Source organism: Mchenga conophoros, linkage group LG2 (assembly GCF_057382185.1).
Source record: "Mchenga conophoros isolate Kocher_MC1m ecotype Shallow Benthic linkage group LG2, M_conophoros_male_GT1.1, whole genome shotgun sequence".
NCBI classification, from domain to species: Eukaryota; Metazoa; Chordata; class Actinopteri; order Cichliformes; family Cichlidae; genus Mchenga; species Mchenga conophoros.
Window position 1 is genome coordinate 1972617 of NC_140527.1, and position 21352 is coordinate 1993968.

General features: G+C 45.2%; 1 protein-coding gene across 2 annotated transcripts; it reads left to right on the plus strand.

Moving 5' to 3' along the window:
* Nucleotides 1-275: 275 nt before the first annotated feature.
* On the plus strand, nt 276-19083 carry fbxo38 (F-box protein 38). 2 transcript variants are annotated; one of them, XM_085282614.1, is made up of 22 exons: nt 276-463; nt 924-1123; nt 1689-1822; nt 2837-3000; nt 3215-3380; nt 3556-3831; nt 4879-4972; nt 5233-5363; nt 5527-5697; nt 5845-5987; nt 6280-6460; nt 8745-8797; nt 9480-9597; nt 9708-9863; nt 10072-10707; nt 12173-12273; nt 12441-12543; nt 13522-13688; nt 14597-14742; nt 16912-17015; nt 18272-18385; nt 18462-19083. In XM_085282614.1, exons 2-22 carry the CDS (start codon nt 990-992, stop codon nt 18638-18640), a joined length of 3471 nt encoding a protein of 1156 aa, XP_085138740.1. In that variant the 5' UTR covers nt 276-463; nt 924-989; the 3' UTR covers nt 18641-19083. The 2 variants fall into 2 exon arrangements, with proteins under 2 accessions (XP_085138740.1, XP_085138732.1); XM_085282606.1 differs by having other exon boundaries at nt 284-463; nt 9477-9597.
* The last annotated feature ends 2269 nt before the right edge of the window (nt 19084-21352 follow it).

Consider the following 21352-nt stretch of genomic DNA (forward strand, 5'->3'; position numbering starts at 1 on the left):
CAATTAACCTATCCCCACAAATATTAATTCATTTAACATTTATTTTTACTTCTGGTAGTTTATGCACAGTTTTCCAGTACTACAGTTTTATGTGTAATGAAGTGTTTTGTTTTCATGCTGTTGTATAAATTTCTCCACCACATTAAAGACAAACTGATAAGCATGTTTTGATGGACTGCTGTGTTATAGAGGCAGACCTCATGTCAATGTCAATAATAACCAGTGATTATAACGAAAACTTTGGAGAAAACCATCAATTGTTTATTGTTTCTGCACAACACTGACCTAAAGGGGGCAGCAACACATGTTTAATGCGTATGGCCTGCCGAGAAACTCAGAAGAAGAAGAAGAACAAGCTAACATTGGCTTGTGCTAACGCGTCTCTGGCTGTGTTTAGTACATTTTCTGTGGAGACAGGATGGCTGAGAAGAAGCTTCACGGAGACTTTAGTAGAAACATACTGGTAGGTTAGAACCACCGTGTCAGGCCTTGATAAAGGGGCCAGGTTGTGACTGCGAACCCATTGTGTGGAGTACGGTCTTAGCAGCGGCTGTGCTATCTACTAAGCTAGCTTAAACGAAGGCTTCTTTTAACTTTAAAGTATAATTTAACGAACCTGCCAGTCGTAAAATAACCCGAGTGGTAGCCATCACATTTAAATGGAAGAAAATAAATAATGTGTTCTTTTATTTTTATTAAAAGGTCTATTTGTTTTTCTTATGTTTACCACCAAACATGAATATTCGTGCATGTTGATGACGTAGCGTCCCTGAGTGCACAGTAATTATTGGTTTTACATCCTCACTTCAAACACGCAGCAGGTCTTGAACATAATTGGTATTAGCTTAAAGTGTCCTCAAAGTAGGTCGTGTGGTATGAGTCTCCTACTCCAGTTTACCCATCTTCCCTCATAATGTGTCCAGAACTGAGGTCCCCGCTCGGGATATAGAAGCTCCAGACTTCACGTGGGAGGATATGATACAGCAGTAATGGGTCCAAGGAAGAAGTCTAATAAATTCCACGCTTTGGTGGGCAGCAGTGGGGAAGATCTTGTGCAAAGACTCAGTGAGCCCAAAGACTACATCAATGAGCTGTCCCATGAAGTCCTCTGTCATATATTCAGGTATGCTGCGCTCAGGCTACACTTATCATTTGTCGTATTTACTATGCGTTGTAGAGACCAGTGTGTTGGCTCATTATGCCAGTCAGTATTGGTACCTTTGACTGCCACACACCCACTGGAAAACAAGATAACGTTTGGTCCATGATGGTGACTGTATGTCAAAGAGAACAAGACTGTGGACAAGAATGGACGTAGACTGGGTGGAAAGAGAAGAATGTAACCTGTTAATGTTGCGTAGATGGAAATAGGCAGAACGGTACACCTACGGCTTCCGTTAGGCAAAGTCAAGCTGTATAATTCAAGCACGGTCTGAGACTAAGTCAGCAGCTGATCTGCATATGTTATTACAGCTCTTACTTCTGGAGCCTTACTGCAGATTTCTCGCTGTGTAAAACAAACCGCGGTGGCTGGAACAGCTGCAAAGTTCGCTTTTCTTTTCTTCATGTCGGAGTTTGTTGATCGGAAGCTTTGATGAAGGACTCCCGCTCGCTTTTCCCAGTAAAAGTTTTAATGGTGATCACAGGAACAGCTTCTGAGATTTTAAACATCGTTGTCTTGTTTGTAGGTACCTGCCCATGAAGGATATCATGTGTATGGAATGTTTATCTAGAAAGCTTCGAGAAGCAGTAACTCTGTACCTGCGAGTGGTCAAGGTGGTGGACCTGTGTGCTGGTCACTGGTGGGAGTATATGCCTTCAGGTACAGTACAACTAGTCTGCCTTTCACCAACATACAACAAAGAGCGTGCTATGGTACCCTTTTTTTGGCATTGCCGTTCCCAAATATGAATTCTGATGTTGTCAGTTTTAATAATGAATGTATCGAGCCTAAGCTCCAGGTCAGGCTGAGAGTTTAGTGGTGTTTTTACTGGCCTGCAAAAATCTTTTATTTTTATATCTTAAAATTTTAAGATATTTACTTAATAACAGTAACTCTATAAAATAATGGTCCTGAATGTTACAAACAGCCCATGTTTCCTTTTAGACTCACTCCTGTTTTGCTGTGTAACTTCTGGTGATGTTTCAGGTCATATTTATGCAGAGTGTTTTTCACCTCCAAGTAAGTTTTAACACCAAAACACAAAGAGCTTTGGTTAGCAGGAGGTCCTGGACGTGTCTAAGTCATACTCTGACAGTGCAATAACATGTGGAGACCCTTAAACACAGAACGGGATAGAGATGCATGTTCAAGCCTTGCAACTTTAAAACTAAAATGAGCAAAAATATCTTTGCTCATATTTCTAATACAGTGGAACGCCGACTTACGAAATGAATTCGTTCCCGAGGGTCTTTCGTTAGTCGAAGCACCCAAGCTCCTTTGGAGTGAACGACAGGCTTTAGGCTACTTGCTAACTGCAACAACAATACGTCGTTCAAGTGGAACAGCAAAGCGCAAATACGAAAGCCAAGAGGGCTGTCACATGGTTCGGAAGGCATTGTGGGCTCAGCCAATCAGAGCCGGCGGATTTTGTTACGCAGGCCCGTAACACGGGCAGAAATATTGGCGTTCAGTCCCTGCATAACTTGAATTTTTCGTTAAATGGGGCATTTGTAAGTCAGGGTTCCACTGTACTTTTAACGACTTAGGTTTTTTTCACCTTCTGTTTATATGTGTGTAAATGCGTCCATAGTAACCGGTTTATGCTGCAACCCCCGGGCTTTTGAAACATTGAAAAAAAGGGATTTATTTATGTTTGTTGTGCTTTATCTTTAGGCTTTACAGATAGCAGCTTTTTGCTCCTATTGAAGAAGATGCCAGATCTGGAGCAGCTGTATGGTCTCCACCCACGATACCTGGAAAGGAGACGAATCCGTGGTTTTGAGGCGTTCAGTATTCCAGGAGTCCTGGAGGCTCTGCAAGCCTGCCCAAATCTGCTGGTGGGTAAACAGTATGTGACTGATCTGCTGTGTATTAAATAATTAACACGTGTTTTATGTTCTTTATTTGTTGCTACATTCTCTGACCTGGCAGACTGATGATATGTGTAAAGGCCCTTTGCTGTAGCTAGCGCACGCCGGGTCCCATTTGAAAGAGCCTTAAGGTGTAATCGTTGAGTTACGTTTGCAGTTACCTTCGCTGATGTCATTTCAGGGCGTTGAGACTTCCCACCTGGAGCTGGTGGAAGCCATTTGGAACTACATGCCCCAGGTTCACATTCTCGGAAAGTTCCGCAACCGTAACGGAGCGTTTCCCATTCCCGCTGAGAACAAACTCACCGTCCCCATAAATGCCAAGATCCAGACCCTCCATCTGGTGGGTGAGTACAACATAATGACACAGACTTGGTCCAAATACATCAGAGCTACTATCCAAAATTCTGGATGTAAGTCGGCGTCGTGTCTGCTGTTGTGTAGATGTGTGGTTGTTAAAAAGAACAGAAGGATAATCTTAAGGTCTAAAGTATCTGTGTCCTTTTATATTTACCAACCCAGGTGTGAATGTTCCCGAGATCCCCTGCGTGTCCATGCTACGGCACCTTTACCTGAAGTGGGTCCGCCTTACCAAACCACAGCCGTTTAAGGACTTTCTGTGTGTGAGCCTAAGGACCTTTGTTATGCGCAACTGTGCAGGGCCGACCAACTCTCTCAAATACGTTCCCCTGATTACCGGCTTGGCTTCAGCCCGGAACCTCGAGCAGCTGGAGCTGGTACGAGTTCCCTTCTTGGGAGGGCTGATTCAGCACGTGGTGGAGGACAGCTGGAGATCAGGTGAGCAGCTGTTTGTAGACACTGCTGCACTTTCAGTGCATCTTTAAATCACACTGTTGTTCAGTAGGATTGATTCATGCATGGCTTTGCTGTTGTTGTTTTAATGCCTGCGTGTTAGAATTTACATGTTCATGAGTGTCACATGGAAATGAATCACATTACCTGGAAACAATCGTTAACCCTTTAAAACCAGAACCATGAAATTACTACCAGAAATCTTTATTTTTTGATGATGGAGTGTTTGTTGAACCTTTAGACAAAATATATATAGAAATATGTCACATTTTAATCTGCATATATGAGTATTTGTATCACATTTGCTCCATAAGCGATATTTTTGCAGTGGCGTCATTAAAAATGTTTTTTTGAGGGTAAAATAAAAAAGCTACACTGACGATGCAGAAGTCTCAAAAACACATGGATCACATCCGATACGCTCGGCTTTGAAGGGTTAAACTCGCGGCCCACGTCACCCCTACTGTGGCGTGAAGAATGTAACTCAGTTTGGACCCCGAGGTGACTTTTGTCGTTCGATTGAATATGGTGACAATACGAGCAGAGAGTCCCAACATGCTGAGGTTGTGTTCGCTCAGTGACACACTAGTGCGCACACTTATGTCTGCAGTTTTATTTAGTTAAACACCACACAGTGACAGAGCTGCTGCCACATGTCTGCACAGGCAGAGAGCACCAGTGTGTTCATTGGGTCGTTCAATGAAAGGCTCCAGTTAACAGGGAGGAAAAAGATGTCTTGTTATACAATATTTGAAATTTAAAACAAAACATTTTCAGAAATCTTTGTTTTCTTGTTTGTTTTCGTGCTGCTTGAACAGTAAAGTGACCGCGACCCTGACGCAGCTTGTTTTCGTCTGTGTTTTATAGCAAAGAGTCTTTCAGGTGTTTTCACTCGTTTGTGTCCGAGCTGTTCAAGAGTCTGTGGATTTACATGACGTGTCCCTACGTTTGTCTTCAGCACTTCAAACACTACTTCACTTCTGTACTGTAGTAATATTTTGCTGTTTGTTTTGATGTTGACGGCGTATCCAGGAGGATTTCGGAACCTCCACACCATTGCGTTTGGAGCCTGTAAGAATGCCCTGGAGGTGGACTTGGGCTACCTCATCATAACTGCTGCTCGCAGGTACCTGCTTAGGAACAGTGCTGTGTGAGAGGGATTACAGAATCAGGACATTCTGCTGCATATTTCATAGCTTCAGTGTTCAGATGTGGTTAAAACATAAACAGTAGAGTAAGACGCCAGAAATAACTCAGAATAATATGTGCACCAGGGCAGTGACATTAACAGGTTTGTGACACATTTGACACGATTGGATTATTTGATGTTTGCATGAAGATGCAGGCGTTGCTGAAATTCTCACTTCCTTCTGTGTTTTGTATCAGGCTTCACGAGCTGCGTATCCAGCCTTCACTGACGAAAGATGGAGTCTTCTCAGCTCTCAAGATGGCTGAGCTGGAGTTTCCCCAGTTTGAGACTCTTCATCTGGGTTATGTGGATGAGTTTCTGCTGCAGTGTTAGTGCTTCCTCTCAAATATCTTTTGCTTTGATGAAAAGGCGATAAGCAGCTGACGAAGCCTTAAACCAAGAGGAGAATGAATAGTAACTCTGTAATAAAGCCCCATGTTCAGTACACTGATGATGGAAACGAGGCTTTTCCTGCTTTTATTTAAACTCAGGTAAAATGAGCCATTCGGAGCTGGTGAAATATGGGCTGGCGGATGTTATCGAGAACCCAGGAATCATCACTGATATTGGGATCAAGGTGGTGAATGAGGTGTTCACCAATATTAAATACCTGCTAATCTACAACTGTCCTCACCTCCACAACCCTCACCACTGGATTACTGGTACATTTTTGGTTTTGGTGAATAATAACAAAGCAGCAGAGACAAATGCAGCCTTTATTATGCTGCAGTGTTTTTCCCTCTCACATCATTGGAAAAGTATAGTGTTGTCATGCATTTGGACCATGCTGTCCCCGTTTCTGTCTGCAGATCAGTCCAGATGGAGCCGTCTGGTTGATCTCACTCTGGTTCGCTGTCACGCCATCAAGCTGGAGTCTTTTTCCCAGTTTGTAGAGTTGCTGCCCAGTCTGGAGTTCATCTGTCTGGACCAAATGTTTCGAGAACCACCCAAGGTACGTTTGTTATGGTCGCTTTCTCGAAACGAATCATCCCAGAGACGCGTCGTCTTCAAAGGGAGCAGATTTCAAAAGAACTGCATGGCAAGTGTGTCAGGCTCTTTACAGAGGATCCTGCACTGGTGCATTCATGCAGTGCATCAGTGTGACTGCCGTGCTCTTAATGAACCCGAGTAGCTGGACTCATTTGTACGTGTTAGTCCTGTGCACACAGGGATTTAGTCGTTATCACCTCACAGCAACAATTTGTAATCGTTTGTGTGTTTGTGTGTGCGCACCTGTGTGTTAGGGCTGTGCCAGGGTGGGTCTGAGTGCAGGAACTGGGATCGGTGTGTCCTCAGCACTCGTCAGCAACCAGAACTCAAACAATGACAATGAAGACCACCATCACCACAATGAGCCAAACATGCCTCCCCCACCCATCAACAACATAAACAACCAACGGCGGCGGCAGCAGCAGCAACACGATGGCAAGTCTCACTGGCTTTAATAATTAAATACCAACAATTGTATTAAAATAAACGTCATATGTTTTTAATAATGCTGATGGCCCACAAGTTGGATGTCGGTTAGAAAATGAGGAGGAGTTCTGGAGTAAGTTGGATGAAGCGGTGGAGTGTTCCCAGAGTGGACGGAGTCGTGGTTGGAGCAGTGCTAAAGGACACATGTGCTGGATGGAGATGGCTATGAACACATACTTCAGAAGAGGAGGAACACTGAGTAACATAAGACTAGACGCGCATAGGTAGATTATATCTTATGCAGATGGAGGAACCTGAACGAGACTGGAGAGTACACAGTGGTGTCATGGGCCATGAAGTGGTAAAGGAAACTGTCAGGGAGGTGTTTGGTGTTTCCTCTGAGCAGAGGAAGGAGGACGAGGAGACTTGGTGCTGGATGATGGAATGAGAGAGTACAAGAAAGTATTTAAAAGAAGAGATTTGCAAAGAAAAAGTGTGATGGTTAAGAAGACCACAGTAGACATGAGCACTAGGAAAAGGGTGTGTAGTTCGTGGTGTGTGAGGGTGGACACTAAGAAAGAAGAGAAGGATGTGCAGCAGATTTGGTTTATTAAGGATAAAGACGAAATGTTAAAATGAGGAAAGTGTGTGTGTTGAGAAGACAGGAGTGCTGACACACAGCTTTTCTTCTCTGCCTGAGCGCTTAATGCACTACAACATGACTTTTTCACACATTCATACCAGCTTTGTTTTCTGTGCTTAAGTGCTTTCTAGCTAACGTTTATACACGTTGATGGATGAGTCACAGAGGAACTTGAGGCTGGTATCCTGCTCAAGGATGTTTAGCATGCAGACTGGAGCAAACGGGGATCGAACTTTACAATTAATAGTTTCATGGCTGTAGCGATACCTCGTGAGCTACAGCCAGGACTGACTGAGGAACAACCCCCTGTGAGCAACCACTTGGCAACAGCGGGAAGGATAAACTCCCTTTTAACAGGAAGAAACCTTTAGCAGAACTGGGATCAGGGAAGGGCAGCCATCTAGTCCAGCCCTAACTATATGCTTTAGCAAAAAGGAAAGTTTGAAGCCTGATCTTGAAAGTAGAGATAGTGTCTGTCTCCTGAATCCAAACTGGAAGCTGGTTCCACAGAAGAGGGGCCTGAAAACTGAAGGCTCTGCCTCCCATTCTACTTTTAAATACTCTAGGAACAACAAGTAGGCCTGCAGAGCGAGAGCGAAGTGCTCTAATAGGGTGATATGGTACTACAAGGTCATTAAGATAAGATGGGGCCTGATTATTTAAGACCTTGTATGTGAGGAGCAGGATTTTGAATCCTGGATTTAACAGGAAGCCAAAACAGGAGAAATCTGCTCTCTTTCTAGTCCCTGTCAGGACTCTTGCTGCAGCATTTTGGAGCAGCTAATAAAAGCATGAACTAGTTTTTCAGTGTCCTCTGAGACAGGATATTTCTGATGTTGGAGACATTGCGCAAGAAACCATACTTTTTAAAAAATAGAATAAAATATGTGCATTGAAGGACATGTCCTGGTCAAAAATGACTCCAAGGTTCCTCACAGCGTTACTGGAGGCCAAGCTAATGCCATCCAGAGTAAGAACCTGCTTAGAGACCATATTTCTAAGCTTTTCAGGGCCGAGTACAATAACCATATCAGCAAATGCAAGCCCTGATATGAATCCTGTGACAGTTTGACTGTGTGCTTTGTACTTATCGATATAATGTGAGAACGATTAAACCTACCGTGCTGGGATAGTGCCTCGGACTGAATCATTCTTTGTTGCATTAATTTAAGTCAGACTAGAGAAGTGGTTGAAATTCTCAGTGAGGGAGTGCTGTGAGTTATTCATACATGCCTTTCCTGTGTTTACAGAGTCATGTGTATCATGTGTAAACATGATTAGTAAAGTTACACCAATACTCACCATGACCTAAAAAATGCTGAACCAGTCTGGCTGTTTAAACAGATGCTGTCTTGTTTCCGTCGCTGATCCATTGTGGGTGAAAGTCTCAGTCTGCATTCGCTTAGTTGGAGCTTGGGGGGACAGTCATGCATGTTTTCATCCCTCACTCTTTTTGTTCCAACGCAGCTGTAGGTTGACAGGGCGCAGCGCGTCACACACGGCGTGGAAATGTTTTTCAACCTGTGGTTCTGGCATAGTGCGACCTTTAACCTTCACTTCTTCAGTTATATAAAGTATTTTACTTCGTACGCTGTCGTAGAAGGTGATGGACGTAATGTTGAGTTACAGAACCAGCGCTTGTTTTTACAGCACCAGCAGAAGTAAATGGAGTGGAGGAAGAAGATGAAGAGGATGAAGACGAGGTAAAAATGTTCTGTATTTCACCCTGTGAGACCCAACCCATCACAAATAGCCAGAGATGACAGATGTTTATTAACCCTGATAACAAAGCCCATAGAATGTTTTTGCTACATCATGTTGAGTATGATATAGTTCTATGATGTAGTTCTGTGATGTAGTTCTATGATATAGTTCTGTGATGTAGTTCTATGATGTAGTTCTATGATGTAGTTCTATGATATAGTTCTGTGATGTAGTTCTATGATATAGTTCTGTGATGTAGTTCTATGATGTAGTTCTGTGATGTAGTTCTATGATATAGTTCTATGATATAGTTCTATGATGTAGTTCTATGATATAGTTCTGTGATGTAGTTCTGTGATGTAGTTCTATGATGTAGTTCTGTGATGTAGTTCTATGATGTAGTTCTGTGATGTAGTTCTATGATGTAGTTCTGTGATATAGTTCTATGATGTAGTTCTGTGATGTAGTTCTGTGATATATATTTTGTATGGTTGGGTGTTTTTGGCGAATTGTTGTTAACAACAATGTTCACTTTAGACAAAAAGAGTTTGGAAATAATGACAAGTATTGATCATGTTGATGAGACGGAGGTCTCAGAAACGCACGTGTCAAATATGATAGATTGTAGGGCTGATAGTCAGGGTTGGGTTCTGATATGAGTGTTAACTTTCTGGGAAGGAGAACATGGACGTTGAGCCTCAGATCGAGCTGAAGGAAGCAGAGGCTGAAGAAGGCGACATGGCTCCGGGGCCCAGTCACCAGGCTCCAGCATCACAGCCACCTGATGAGGAACAAGCAGGTCCGACGTTGGTCTTTCACTGAACAAAGCAAGCAGTGTTTGGAAAAATGAAGGTATAAATGACATGTCTTGCATACACTTTGCACATTAATATTTGATTTTAATTCCAGGTCCCAGTGGTTTAGTCCAGCAGTGCAGATCAGCTTGTGCCAACGTGCCCAAACCTTCACAGGTCATCTCGGACTCGGACAGCGAGGAAGAGGAAGGCCTTGTTTCCAGGTTAATGCCACCTTCATGTTTGGAGCAGCCGGCCTCATGTACAAAAGGTGATGCACGATACGGCTCACAGCCAGAAGGCACCAGCAAGTGCTTGATGATTGGATCGTGAGATGGTGGACAGACATTCAGGATGTGTTTTGATTCAAGCGTCTTTCTTCATGTATCAGTCCGATATTCTTAATTTGATTGTAATTATGACGGCTTAAAAACTGGCTGCTGGTGTCGAGGTTTGTAAAGGGTGTGTTTCGTCTCCAGGTAAAGGAAAGACGCCGCTGAGGAGGGGCAACAGTGTGGCTATATCCATGGCAGTCGCTGATCAGCCAAAGACTCACGCTGCAGAGAACAGCTGTGAGAAGAGCTGCCAGGTGACCAGTGAACAGATTAAGGCCGACATGAAGGCTGCTACTGAGAGCAGCAGGAGGAGCAGCGGTAAAGGAACTACTACTGAGGCTGTGGAGGCCGCGGCAAGACCAGGAGCTAGCGGGACATCAGAGGATACTCCAGCATCAAGGACTGGAGTAAGGACAATGACCGGCTCATTGGTCAGAGTTGGACCTGCAGGAGCCACATCGGGCCATGCGGGTGGATGTAGGAGCGTGGTGATGGATGCCACCCATGGAACAGCCCCTGACAGAGCTGCGAGTGGCAGAGAGGGCGCAGAGCGACCCTCTGTCCCTCTGAGTTCTGGTCCTGCCAGTGTGGACAGAGTGGAGCCCAGAGGTGGTGCTGTAAAAAATGATCCCAGGAGACCAGGACCTCAGACTGCTCAGGGGAAGAGGCAGCCTTCCTCTGCTGCGAGCTCAGGATCACAGCAGGAGAACTTTGTTCCAAGGCGACCTTTAACCCGATCGTGCACCCGCACGTCCTCTGTGCCGTTGGTCTCAGAGACAGGTAAGACTGGAACAACAGGAATCCAGCTTCTCAGGAGTGAAACTTAAAGCTTTTCTTTCTTCTATTCATGGCTCCGTGCAGATGTTAGTATACATCAGGCTCAGTACATCGCTGTGTTTAAAACCTCTGTGAAGTTGTTTGTGATTCGGTTGCTATTTACTTTTGTTCACTCAGAACAAAACCTGTCACACATGTTAACATGGCCACGCTGATCCAGACATCAGGCAGCATGTGAGAGGTAGATGTGCAACGAATATGAAGATCAGAAGGAGAATCTTTTAGTTTTGGTTGGCAGTTTTGTAGGAATGGGGTCTAAAAGACACGTTGATGGTTTGGAGGAAGTAATTATTGAAGTTAACTCAGAAAGATCGACTGGAGAAAAAGAGTCTGACTTAACATCAGTGGTGCTAAGAGCAGCTGTAGATAATATTACATCTGTTGGATGATTATTGGTCATTTTTCTCTAATGGTTCAAATGTTATTCATGAAGTCGTTACTAGTTAAGGTTAGAGGGATGGTTGGCCCGACAGAGCTCTGACTGTCAGCCTGGCTACAGAGCTGAAGAGAAACCTGGGGTTGTTCTGATTGTCACAGGAGCTGCAGGAGCTGCAGGATCCACAGTCCAACCTAACGAGGATGTGAAATTATTAACAAGATCATTCAGAAGCTAAGCTGAGAAATTTGCCTCAAAAGTGATTCGAGTGCGTACGATACGATCCACAAGTTTCTACAGTGATTTGGCTTTTAAGGAATTACATCCGCACGCACACGAACTTTGAGCAGACAGTTTTTGACAAACCTCTACATTCAAACCTGAATAAATGGACTCACGCGTGTCCACGTGGGGTTTTAAAACAAGTTTTACTTTGCCGCTTCAGCTGCACAAATGGAAGCTGTGTTCAGGTTCCTGTGTACAGCTGGGACATCGAGGCTTCCTCTTTGTTGCAGAGCAGCTCTGCTGGGAAACAGATTTACCAAATGTAGTAAATGTTCTGTATAAGTTCTCAGTGACGTTGATCTCACAGTCAGAGGAAGTTTTCTTCTTTTAAAACTGGTGCCACGGGTTTGTCTGCTGGCGGCTGAGGTACAAAGCAGTGTTACAGCCACATTAGCAATAAAAATTGTATTGAGCATTTTAAGAAAAAAGTCTGAACGCTGTTTTGAGGAAAAAAGTGGAAATCTACTTGGAGGAAAAAGTGAAAATGTGCAGATTACATTGTTGTTTCCACGGCTGCTGCACCGTCAGACACGCGCCGTGCAGAGGAAACAAACTGATCGGCCTCCTTGTGATACAGCCTCTTTATTGCAGGAGTGTGTGACCATCCAGCCTTTTCATGTTGTACAAGTCCACTCTCCCACGTTTGTGGGGTTTTCCATCTGACCTGATTCACCATCTCACAGCAGTGTCTTTTCAGCCTCTTTGCAGGCAGGTGTGTTTAACCTTGGACTCTGTTATTTTGTGTAGATCTTTCCAGAGCCAGGCCTCGAATGGCAGTGAGGAGGAAACGAATGGCTGACAAATCAACCAGCACTTCGGACCCGGTGACTGAGGACGACCATGTGCAGGTACGTGTGCGCTCGGACACAAACACGGGGACTGGCACTTTACTCTGTGATCCAAAGAAAAGCACACAGATGTTTTTGTCCTTGGTTCCTTTCTGGTTAAAGTTTGGTCAAATGGTTCTGCAGTGTGTTTTTATCAAAGATGTACTGAGATGGTTTTGCTTGTATAGATTTTGTCTCTGAAAAGCAAGAACCTGGTGGGAATCACTCTGACCAACTGTGGAATCACTGACCTGGTCCTTAAAGACTGCCCCAAAATGATGTTCATTCACGGTACTCATATTTGATAATTAACTTACATTAATGTTTTGTTCTGCCAAAAACTAAAAACATAAGGTGTGTGCTATCAGAGTGCTTCTAGTCTTTAGTTACTTTTTAACATTTAAAATGAACTGCAGTAGATGTAACTGCAGTAGATGTAACTGCAGTAGATGTAACTGCTGCTACTTTTCTGAGTGTTCGTGCTGCACATGAGCTGTAAAATGTTCTTGCATCTCCCGAGGTTCTTATATTCTGCGTTTGAGAAACGAATTTGTCTGTAAATGAGTCACAAAATTGTCAGTGCTGGTCACTGCATGTTCAAAACAATTAGTCTTCACTCTTGTTTGTTAAGAGATCATGTTTAGGCCAAACAGTGGGAAGGAAAAACTCCCTTTTAACAGGAAGAAACCTCCAGCAGAACCAGGCTCAGGGAGGGGCGGGGCCATCTGCTGTGATTGGTTGGGGTGAGAGAAGGAAGACAGGATAAAGACATGCTGTGGAAGAGAGACAGAGGTTAATAATAACTCATGATTAAATGCAGAGAGGTGTACAGGCGCTCTGTGAAGCACCCAGGAGCCCAGACCTCCTGTGGAGGATTCAGGGTCACCTGGTCCAGCCCTAACTATATGCTTTAGCAAAAAGGAAAGTTTGAAGCCTGATCTTGAAAGTAGAGATAGTGTCTGTCTCCTGAATCCAAACTGGAAGCTGGTTCCACAGAAGAGGGGCCTGAAAACTGAAGGCTCTGCCTCCCATTCTACTTTTAAATACTCTAGGAACAACAAGTCAACACTAACTAGTTTTTTAGCTTCAATCTGAGATGAATGTTTTTAATTTTTGGCAGATTGTGCAAATACAAGAAGTCATTACTAACTTTTGTACTTTTTAAAAATCGTCGTGTTTCAAACGCTCCAAAGTGCCCGCGACATCTTTGGTTATGCTGAGTTGGAAGGTCTCGAGTAATCAGCGTCTTTGTGTGTTTACACTCTACAGCTACCAGATGCCGCGTGTTAAAGCACCTGAGAGTAGAAAGTGCCCCCATAGTAAACAGATTTGACTACGCTCAGTGTAAGAAGCTAGACATGGAACAGGTCCTGGATCAGATCCTGAGAATGCCCCCTGAGAGGAATCGCATAATCTACATGCGTCCTATGCATCAGGTTGGTGACCTTTGGTCATTAGAAATCTTAACTGCTGGTGTATAAAATGTTGTAATGTCGCAATACTGCAACAAAAAGCACTTTTCCTGTGGCCGGGGTGTCAGACTCACTTCACATGGCGAGCCACATACAGCCACTTCGATCTTACAAAAAGCTTCAGCAAAGACAGAAACTGTAAAAAATAAAGGTTTTTACTGTAGTCGTAAAAAAGCAGGACTGTGCTACAGTGGAAAGTGAAAAACAAACTTGTTAATTACTTTGTGTTGTATGAATAGCAATGATGGAGGTTTTTACCTGTGGGAAAAACTATAAACTTATACAGATGCAGTCGAATGTTCTGCTTGTTTGTGATGAGCAGATCAAACAAGTTGAGCACTATAACTTCATGCAGAGCCTGAGCCATGGCTCTGTGCTGCACACATCTCTGCCATTCACAGACTGTATGGAGTTTATTTTATAGACTACAAGAAAGCGAGAAATGTATGAAAAATAAGAGAAAGGTACACATTGGGCAACATGTGTTATCTACTTACTGCTACTATTACCAGGGAGAACACAGGTGAGGTGTTTGAAACGTTTTGTCCCCCACAATGGGAAAAGGATCAAAATAAAAATGGGGATCACTTTATTCTGCTGGGCGAATGTGGCCCGTGGGCTGTGTTTGACACCCCGGCTCTTCAGACCTTTGGTTGTGCCTGTAAAGCTGTTGACAGCAGATATAACTGTGCTTGCTGAAAACAGCTGGAACATCTGGCTACATAAAAGAGAAGCTCTCAGACTCAGACATGTTCTCTCTGCTAAAATCACGATAACGTTAAACAAGATGAAGATAAACAAATGTTCGTCTCATTTTCCAGACACTTCTATGTGAAACACTCAGTGTAATTCTGTCTGTCTCATGTTGTCAGATTGACTCGGTAGCATTGGAGCGCCAGCTGTTCCAGGGGCCGTATCCTTACCACATCGCTATAGTGCACGAATTCAGCAACCCGCCAAATATACGCAACAAAGTTCGCATTCGCAGTTGGATGGACACCATAGCTAACATCAGCCAGTGAGTAGTGTCACATGCAACATTACACAAGACAGCAGTGGGCTGCTGTGTGTGTGCGTGGACGTGTCTGTGTGTGCGTGGGTGGATGCGTGTGTGCGTGGGTGGATGTGGACGCGTCTGTGCGTGGATGTGGGTGCGTCTGTGCGTGGGTGCGTCTGTGCGTGGGTGCGTCTGTGCGTGGATGTGGGTGCGTCTGTGCGTGGATGTGGGTGCGTCTGAGCGTGGATGTGGATGCGTCTGTGCGTGCGTGCGTACATGTGTCCGTGCGTGGGTGTGGGGCCTTTGATGGTAGTGTTTCGTCAGCATAACAGCTGCTGTGGACTTCAGTAACACATTTGCTTATAGGGCCACTGATCTGTTATAGTCACACGTGTTACATGAACAGGGTTGTGTTGCTGCTTTTATTTACCAAACTTCAGAAAACTGAAGGGTTCTTGTACAGATGTAGATGAAGCAGGTACTAGCAGCCAGCAGCTGGACGATGATCCGGGTGATCTGGATGTTGGACTCCTTCATGGGGCTGCAGTGGGACATGGTCTGAACCGAGGGCATCCCAGGAGGTAATAACGGGTCAGACGACAGGGCGGTCGAGCCCTCTTACCTGCTGGGACAAAGTGTCCCTCAGCCCTCTGTTCGAGGTGTCCATCTGCATGAATGAAGGGGAGTCAGACGTTAGGTGTGTGAAGCAGGGGTCCCCCCTTCTTTACCTGCACAGATGCTACCTGGCACTGCTCCATGCACAAGTTTGGCATGATTGATCGATCGATTGAATCTGCAGTGATAACTGTCCCCAAGAACCGCCTCACCTCTCTTTTGGTCTTGGGATACAGGCTGTTGTTTTCTCCGCCTGAGGACGTCTTCAGAGTGGTACCCCAAATACTGCACCTCCATCTGTCCAACGGCACACTTCTTCAGGTTGGCTGTGAGCCCTACCTGCTCCAGAGGTTTTAGAACAGTGGCCAATCGCTGGAGGCGGCGGGGCCTCACGAGAAGGCCCTGCCATCTCCTCCTCCCCAAAGCCGGCGTCGCACGACCTCGTGTCACCACTGAGTACAGCTCAGACACTACAAGCCCCGCCCACAAGCTTCCACTAAAGGTTTTTAAAGCGCATCTCTCAATCCCAATCCGTCGACGCCGTTCAGAGATGCTGCAGCCTTTACTGCGTTTTGCCCTTGTATTTATTTGTAGTGGCACTATGGGATATTTGTGTATGTCCCCATGCACGCACCTAACCTCCACCTGCTCTGCCTCCACCAATGGCCCTGGCTGAACCAGGGTCTGCGTGCAGCCCTATTCCATCCCCATATACCCTCTTGGCACCTTACCAGTACGTCCCTCCTGGACCGGTGGAAGGTGTTGGAGGGCTGGTGCCCCACCTGTCCCACCTCCATCAGCAGGCACTCCTGGCGCTGGTGTCCCGGCTGCCCACACCTCCAGCACTTCCGCTTCAGCATTTGCGAGGCTCCCTGCGAGTTAGGACATCGCCTTTAGTTGGTGGAAGGTGCGGGGCGATGGTGGCGAGCGAGTTAGAGGCTGGCAGTCGTGGCAGCTTCTCCACAGCCAGCACGGTTGACGTAGAGCCCCGACCAGCTGTGGCTGCTCCAAGGGTGACCCGGCCACTATGTCAGGTTTGCACTCGGCCTGGATCCACCACTGTCTGCATGGTGGTTAGATCCACCAGCATCGTGGCCACTACCTCTACTGGCTGTACTGGTTGCAGGCCCAACACATGCACACTGTTGCTCTGTTTTATTTTAAGCTTTTTTCCAAGTTTGCTCTGTGCAGGACTCGTTCCTGCTGCAGCTCGCTCCTCCGGGTCCAGCTGGCTCCTGAAATAGCAGGAAATTATCACCAAATCATTCCCACCTGTGCTGCCAGCCTCCTGGCACTGCCCCCGAACCCTACTGCACCACCACTCTGCAGTGGAGCTGCAGACCACATCCCCACCACAGATGGCTGTGGCCTATACTGTGTCCACGCGCTTAAAACAAGCGTGACTGGTTATTCTCAGCACAGACGTTAATGAGCAAGTTTCAAACAAGAAAGAGCAAAACGAAACAAAAATGGAACAGTGGTCATTAGTAAGGGAGTTATGTACTGTCTATAGAGTCACTGCTCTTTATGAAGCCAAATTTCAGTTTTTCATATATGTGTGTTTGTCTCTAACAGAGAGCTAATAAAGTACGAGTTCTTCCCAGAAGCCACCAGGACAGAAGAGGATGTGAAAAAGTTTCCCAGATACCCCTGGGGCCGAGACATCTACACACTGGAGGGTAACGTGTTTACGTCACATCGCTTGTTGAATTTTTTTTCATAAGTGCTTGCTTATATTCTGCCTCCTCTGGGAGTCGAGGTTTGTTTTTGGTCAGTGACGTTATGGAAGGAAGGATCTGTTTGGTGTAGTTTCACACTGAGCCGGGCTCAGGTGGGAGGAAAGGTGCACCGCTCTAAACGTCACTGTTTTATCATCTCTGATCTTGTTTCTGTGTGGATGTAAATGTGAGAAAAGTGATGGCGAGTCTGTAGTGTATTGATTGTTACTGGCCATCTACAGATGGTTTTCACTGCCTCACCCAGCTGATCATTCCTGGGTCAGCTGACTGCTTGCTCTACCTTTGCAGCCACACTGATAAAATCCACCCTGGATGTAGAAACTTCTCTTCCTTGTTTGAATAGCAGTGACTTATTTACTACACTGGTGAACTAGCGCACTGAAGGAGTTACTGACAGGCTAGTTCTTAAGCTCCTCATCAAACACACACTACCGCTCAAACGTTTTACAAAAAAAGTTTTTCCAGTTTTTATTGAAAATCATACAGTTTAATGTCTCATTGCATTTTGAAATGAAAGCATAGGACAAATAAGAAGTTAGAGTGAAAAAACTATCAAAATCAGTTTATAGACCAAATATATTCTGACTCATCAAAGTCGCCCCCTGTGATATAACAGCTGAACACAGCCGTGGCTTCTTTCTACAACACGAATCAAATCTTCTCCCACATCTGGAGCAGATGTTCCCATGAATGTGGACCTTGTAGCTGCTTTGCTTTCGCTCTTCTGTCCAGTTCAAACCAGCTCGATGGGTTTAGGTCTGGAGACTGTGCCGGACCTCCATGTTTCCAAGCTCATCTTGTTCTTTGTTCCTGAGGTGGTTCTGCCACAGCTTGGACTGTGTGGGGTCTTTATCCTGCTGTAGGATGAAGCCCTGACCAACTCGGTGCATGTAGGAAGTAACAGCAGCAGCTTTCAAGGCTGATCAGCCTCCGTTGCTGCAGAACAGATTTAAAATGTTTACCTGTGTTGTCCCTGAAAAAGGCCTTTTTGTATAATTGTGAAATGTACATTATTTTACAGTTTTGGTGACCTTACCTTTGTTTTAAACCGCTGGCAGCTCAACACTTACCTTTGTACCATTTCAAGCTGTTCACTGGACTTGAACGACTGCAACAAATAACTGTATAACTGTTCTCAGACGTTTGACTGGTAGTGCATGTTCTCACCATCAACTCTTTGTGATGTCACTGCTCAGGATTGGTGGATGGAGCGCCCTACAGCATGATAACAGACTTCCCTTGGCTCAGGACCCTGAGAGCAGCGGATCCTAACGGCTATTCCCGCTACGACTTTGAAGACGATGAAAGCAGTGAGTGCGTCAGTCTGTCAGCAGTTTCTCCGTGCGGCTGCTCTCTGTACTCAAACAGTTTTCTCTCCTGTGTTAGCCACTATCTACGCCCCACGGCGCAAAGGACAGCTGTCGGCTGACATCTGCATGGAGACCATTGGGGAAGAGATCTCGGAGCGGCGGCAGAGCAAAAGAGGAGTGTTTCAGAGAGTAGTGGTCCTCTTCCTTCATCACTGTGATACTCCAGGCGAACCCGTGGATGACGACTACATCTAGAAACCAAAGACCGAGAACCAGAAGGATGTCAGCCTCGACGCTCGGGCTTCTGACTGAAAACACTTGGTTTTATTAAAAAATGAGAAAGTTGGTTTCCTGTTGAAAGCTGCAGGTCAGCACTGACATGCACATAATATTTAATGACTCTTCAGTAGCATTACGGAGGAACAGCAGAGTCTAAGGCTGCTCACAAGGGGGCGCTAATGAGCTGGACAGTGAAACGTGGACACTGTGGGGAGAGGGTGATGATGATGTTTCATTTGGCTCACACCGAAGGCCGACTCTTTTCAATTCTTTGAAAAAATACAAGAACATGCCTTCAATCTTTATTTGGGGGATTTGATAAGCTCGAGATCTGTGCTGGTTTTCTCTTTTATCATACACGACTCTGAACGTATGGTAACTCATTAATTCCAAGAGTAAATAAAAAAGGGTCAAACATGTGATGTTGTTGATTTTGTTCCAAATAAAGGCTCGAGTCCTCCTGCCTTCGCTGGCAGCATTGTCTGCACGACTGCAGTTTTCTGTCGCACTGCAGTTGGGAAGCGTTCCCGTGTCGCTGTTTGTCGAGTTTGTTTCATCAGAAAGCAGAATAAGCAGAGACCTGTTTGTTGCTGAAGGATATGTAAAACAACTTGATGGTTGACCGTCAGTCACCTCTGCACCTTTTGAAGCTCCTCTGTCGGAGCTACAGTCGCATCGTGTGATTGAGTGAGAATATAGATATGTAGCTCTTAATGTTGACCTGACGTATTCACATTGCACACTCGGAGCTAACTCTGTGTTGTCAGAACCAATCAGAGGGCCCGTCTCCTAGCATCCTTCTGTGGCACATCTAAAGTTGTGCTGATATAAGCTGAGAGTTACACAACAGCTGATGTTCTCAGGCCCAGCAGCTACAGTCGTTCATTCGTAATGCTTTGGCTTCGTGGATGCTGAACGTGGACTTTGTTAAAGGATTAAGGTCGTCTGGCCTCGTACGGTCGGGCCGCTTCTGTTTTCCTAGCCCGACTCTGCTCCACACGTCCTTGGTGTTTGTGGTCTTTCTGCTGTGAAATGCAGCCCCTCCCCGACGTCTCCCTGTGCCGATGTGCTTCAGTGACTCGTCTTCTGCTCGTCCTCTGCTTTACAGACTGTTCAGCTCGGCTTTGTGTGAACTTTGAACTAACTTACTAATTTAACCACCCAGCAAGTTTGTTTCATTGTTCATCCACCTTTCCACTGTCTGCTTCTTATCCAGTGTTGGGCTGCAGGAGCAGTCGTCTAAACAGGAGACCAGGACCTCCCTCTCCACCTCCTCCAGGTCATCTGGGGAGACGCCAACGTGTCTTTCAGCTGACTTGGGAATCAGTGCATCCTCGACTTTTATTTTCACTTATTTTGAACCAGCTGTCCTAATCATCCCCGCACCATCCTGATGATCTCCACCTAAAAATGAGCCGCTTTGGTTTGAAGTGTAGTTCTGCAGAGCTGTCGCGCTTATACTCTCACAGCTGTTTTAGTCTCCAGTTCATTAGTGAAACATTACGTTTCCAGCTGTGTTGGTCAGTCTTCTGAGAGCTGCTGGCATCTATAACGACTGGCTGCTCGTCGAGTTCGTTCTGATCAAGTTACCACTCAAATACATTTATGAAATCAATAGTTCTTAGAGAAATATCCATATTTACTGTGTTTCCAGTTATACAGTTACAGGAGAGCCAGTGGGTGACACAAACCAGAGCTCTGGCAGCTGTGGAGACATGGCAGGTATACCTGCATATTTCATCCCATTTCTGGCTCCGCTAATCGCATCTCTTCCTGCTTTGACAAGCAAGATGGAGTCTTCCATGTTTCCAGTGAATGTGACTCCTATCCTGCTTTCAGTCAGTGTAAACACAGGACTGTGTCTCCCGCCTCCGTCGAGCCTGCACTTCCTGCTGCTGCTGTGGGCTTCTTGTGACATAGACCAGCGTCGATGCTCTGCAGCACGGGGCACTCGCTCCAGGCCAGATAGCTGCCTGCTGGACCTCACACTGGCTGTGTCACTGTCCATGCTTCCTTCTTTGTCTTTTATTAGGTACAAGCACTACTTTTGTAATTCTGACCCTTTGAAAAACTGATACAGAGTCTTTGTTTATCAATAAAACGGCCCTTTGGTGTCATTTTCCTAAAACGTTCCAGCCGTCACTTTCATCTAAAGTCACTTAGCCATAGCTACAAGAGAAAAGGGGGTAACAGTTACAGAGGACGGGAGGCCTGCATTAAGAGATTTTAGGTAGTGAACAAATTTGGAGTATTATTGGCAAAAATGCAACATTACATTAAAATGACTCATTTATAATACAGCCCATCTCAGAGTGTCACTCATATACGAGTGCTGTGAAATGTTAGCTTCTCAAGATATGTTTAAATGTTCTGTTGACTCGCTTTCAGTGCTTTGAGATCCATATTTGAACACGACTGTGGTAAAAACTGCTGAAGACAAAGGCCTGAGTCAGTCATGACCTGTAGTCTGGGACGGCACAACGTGAACGCACAATATAACAAACTTTAGGTTGGAACGCACAGATTTGATTGACAATAATTTTATGTGACAATGATGCAACAAGTGACAAAGATATTAGCAGACGCACTCATTTCAATCCAAACTCTTCCAGATCGTAGAATAACGGAGTTGAATGGTTTTTGTTTCTGAAACCTGCTTCGTTCTGTTTCTGAAGCGTTCAGATGCTG

What these genes read in the sequence shown, in the direction of transcription:
- fbxo38 (XM_085282606.1), top strand. Translation starts at nt 990, where the DNA reads ATGGGTCCAAGGAAGAAGTCTAATAAATTCCACGCTTTGGTGGGCAGC. An exon ending in TGTTTCGAGAACCACCCAAG is followed by an intron (nt 5,988 to 6,279) that starts GTACGTTTGTTA and finishes CCTGTGTGTTAG; the next exon opens with GGCTGTGCCAGGGTGGGTCT. An exon ending in GCCGGCCTCATGTACAAAAG is followed by an intron (nt 9,864 to 10,071) that starts GTGATGCACGAT and finishes TTTCGTCTCCAG; the next exon opens with GTAAAGGAAAGACGCCGCTG.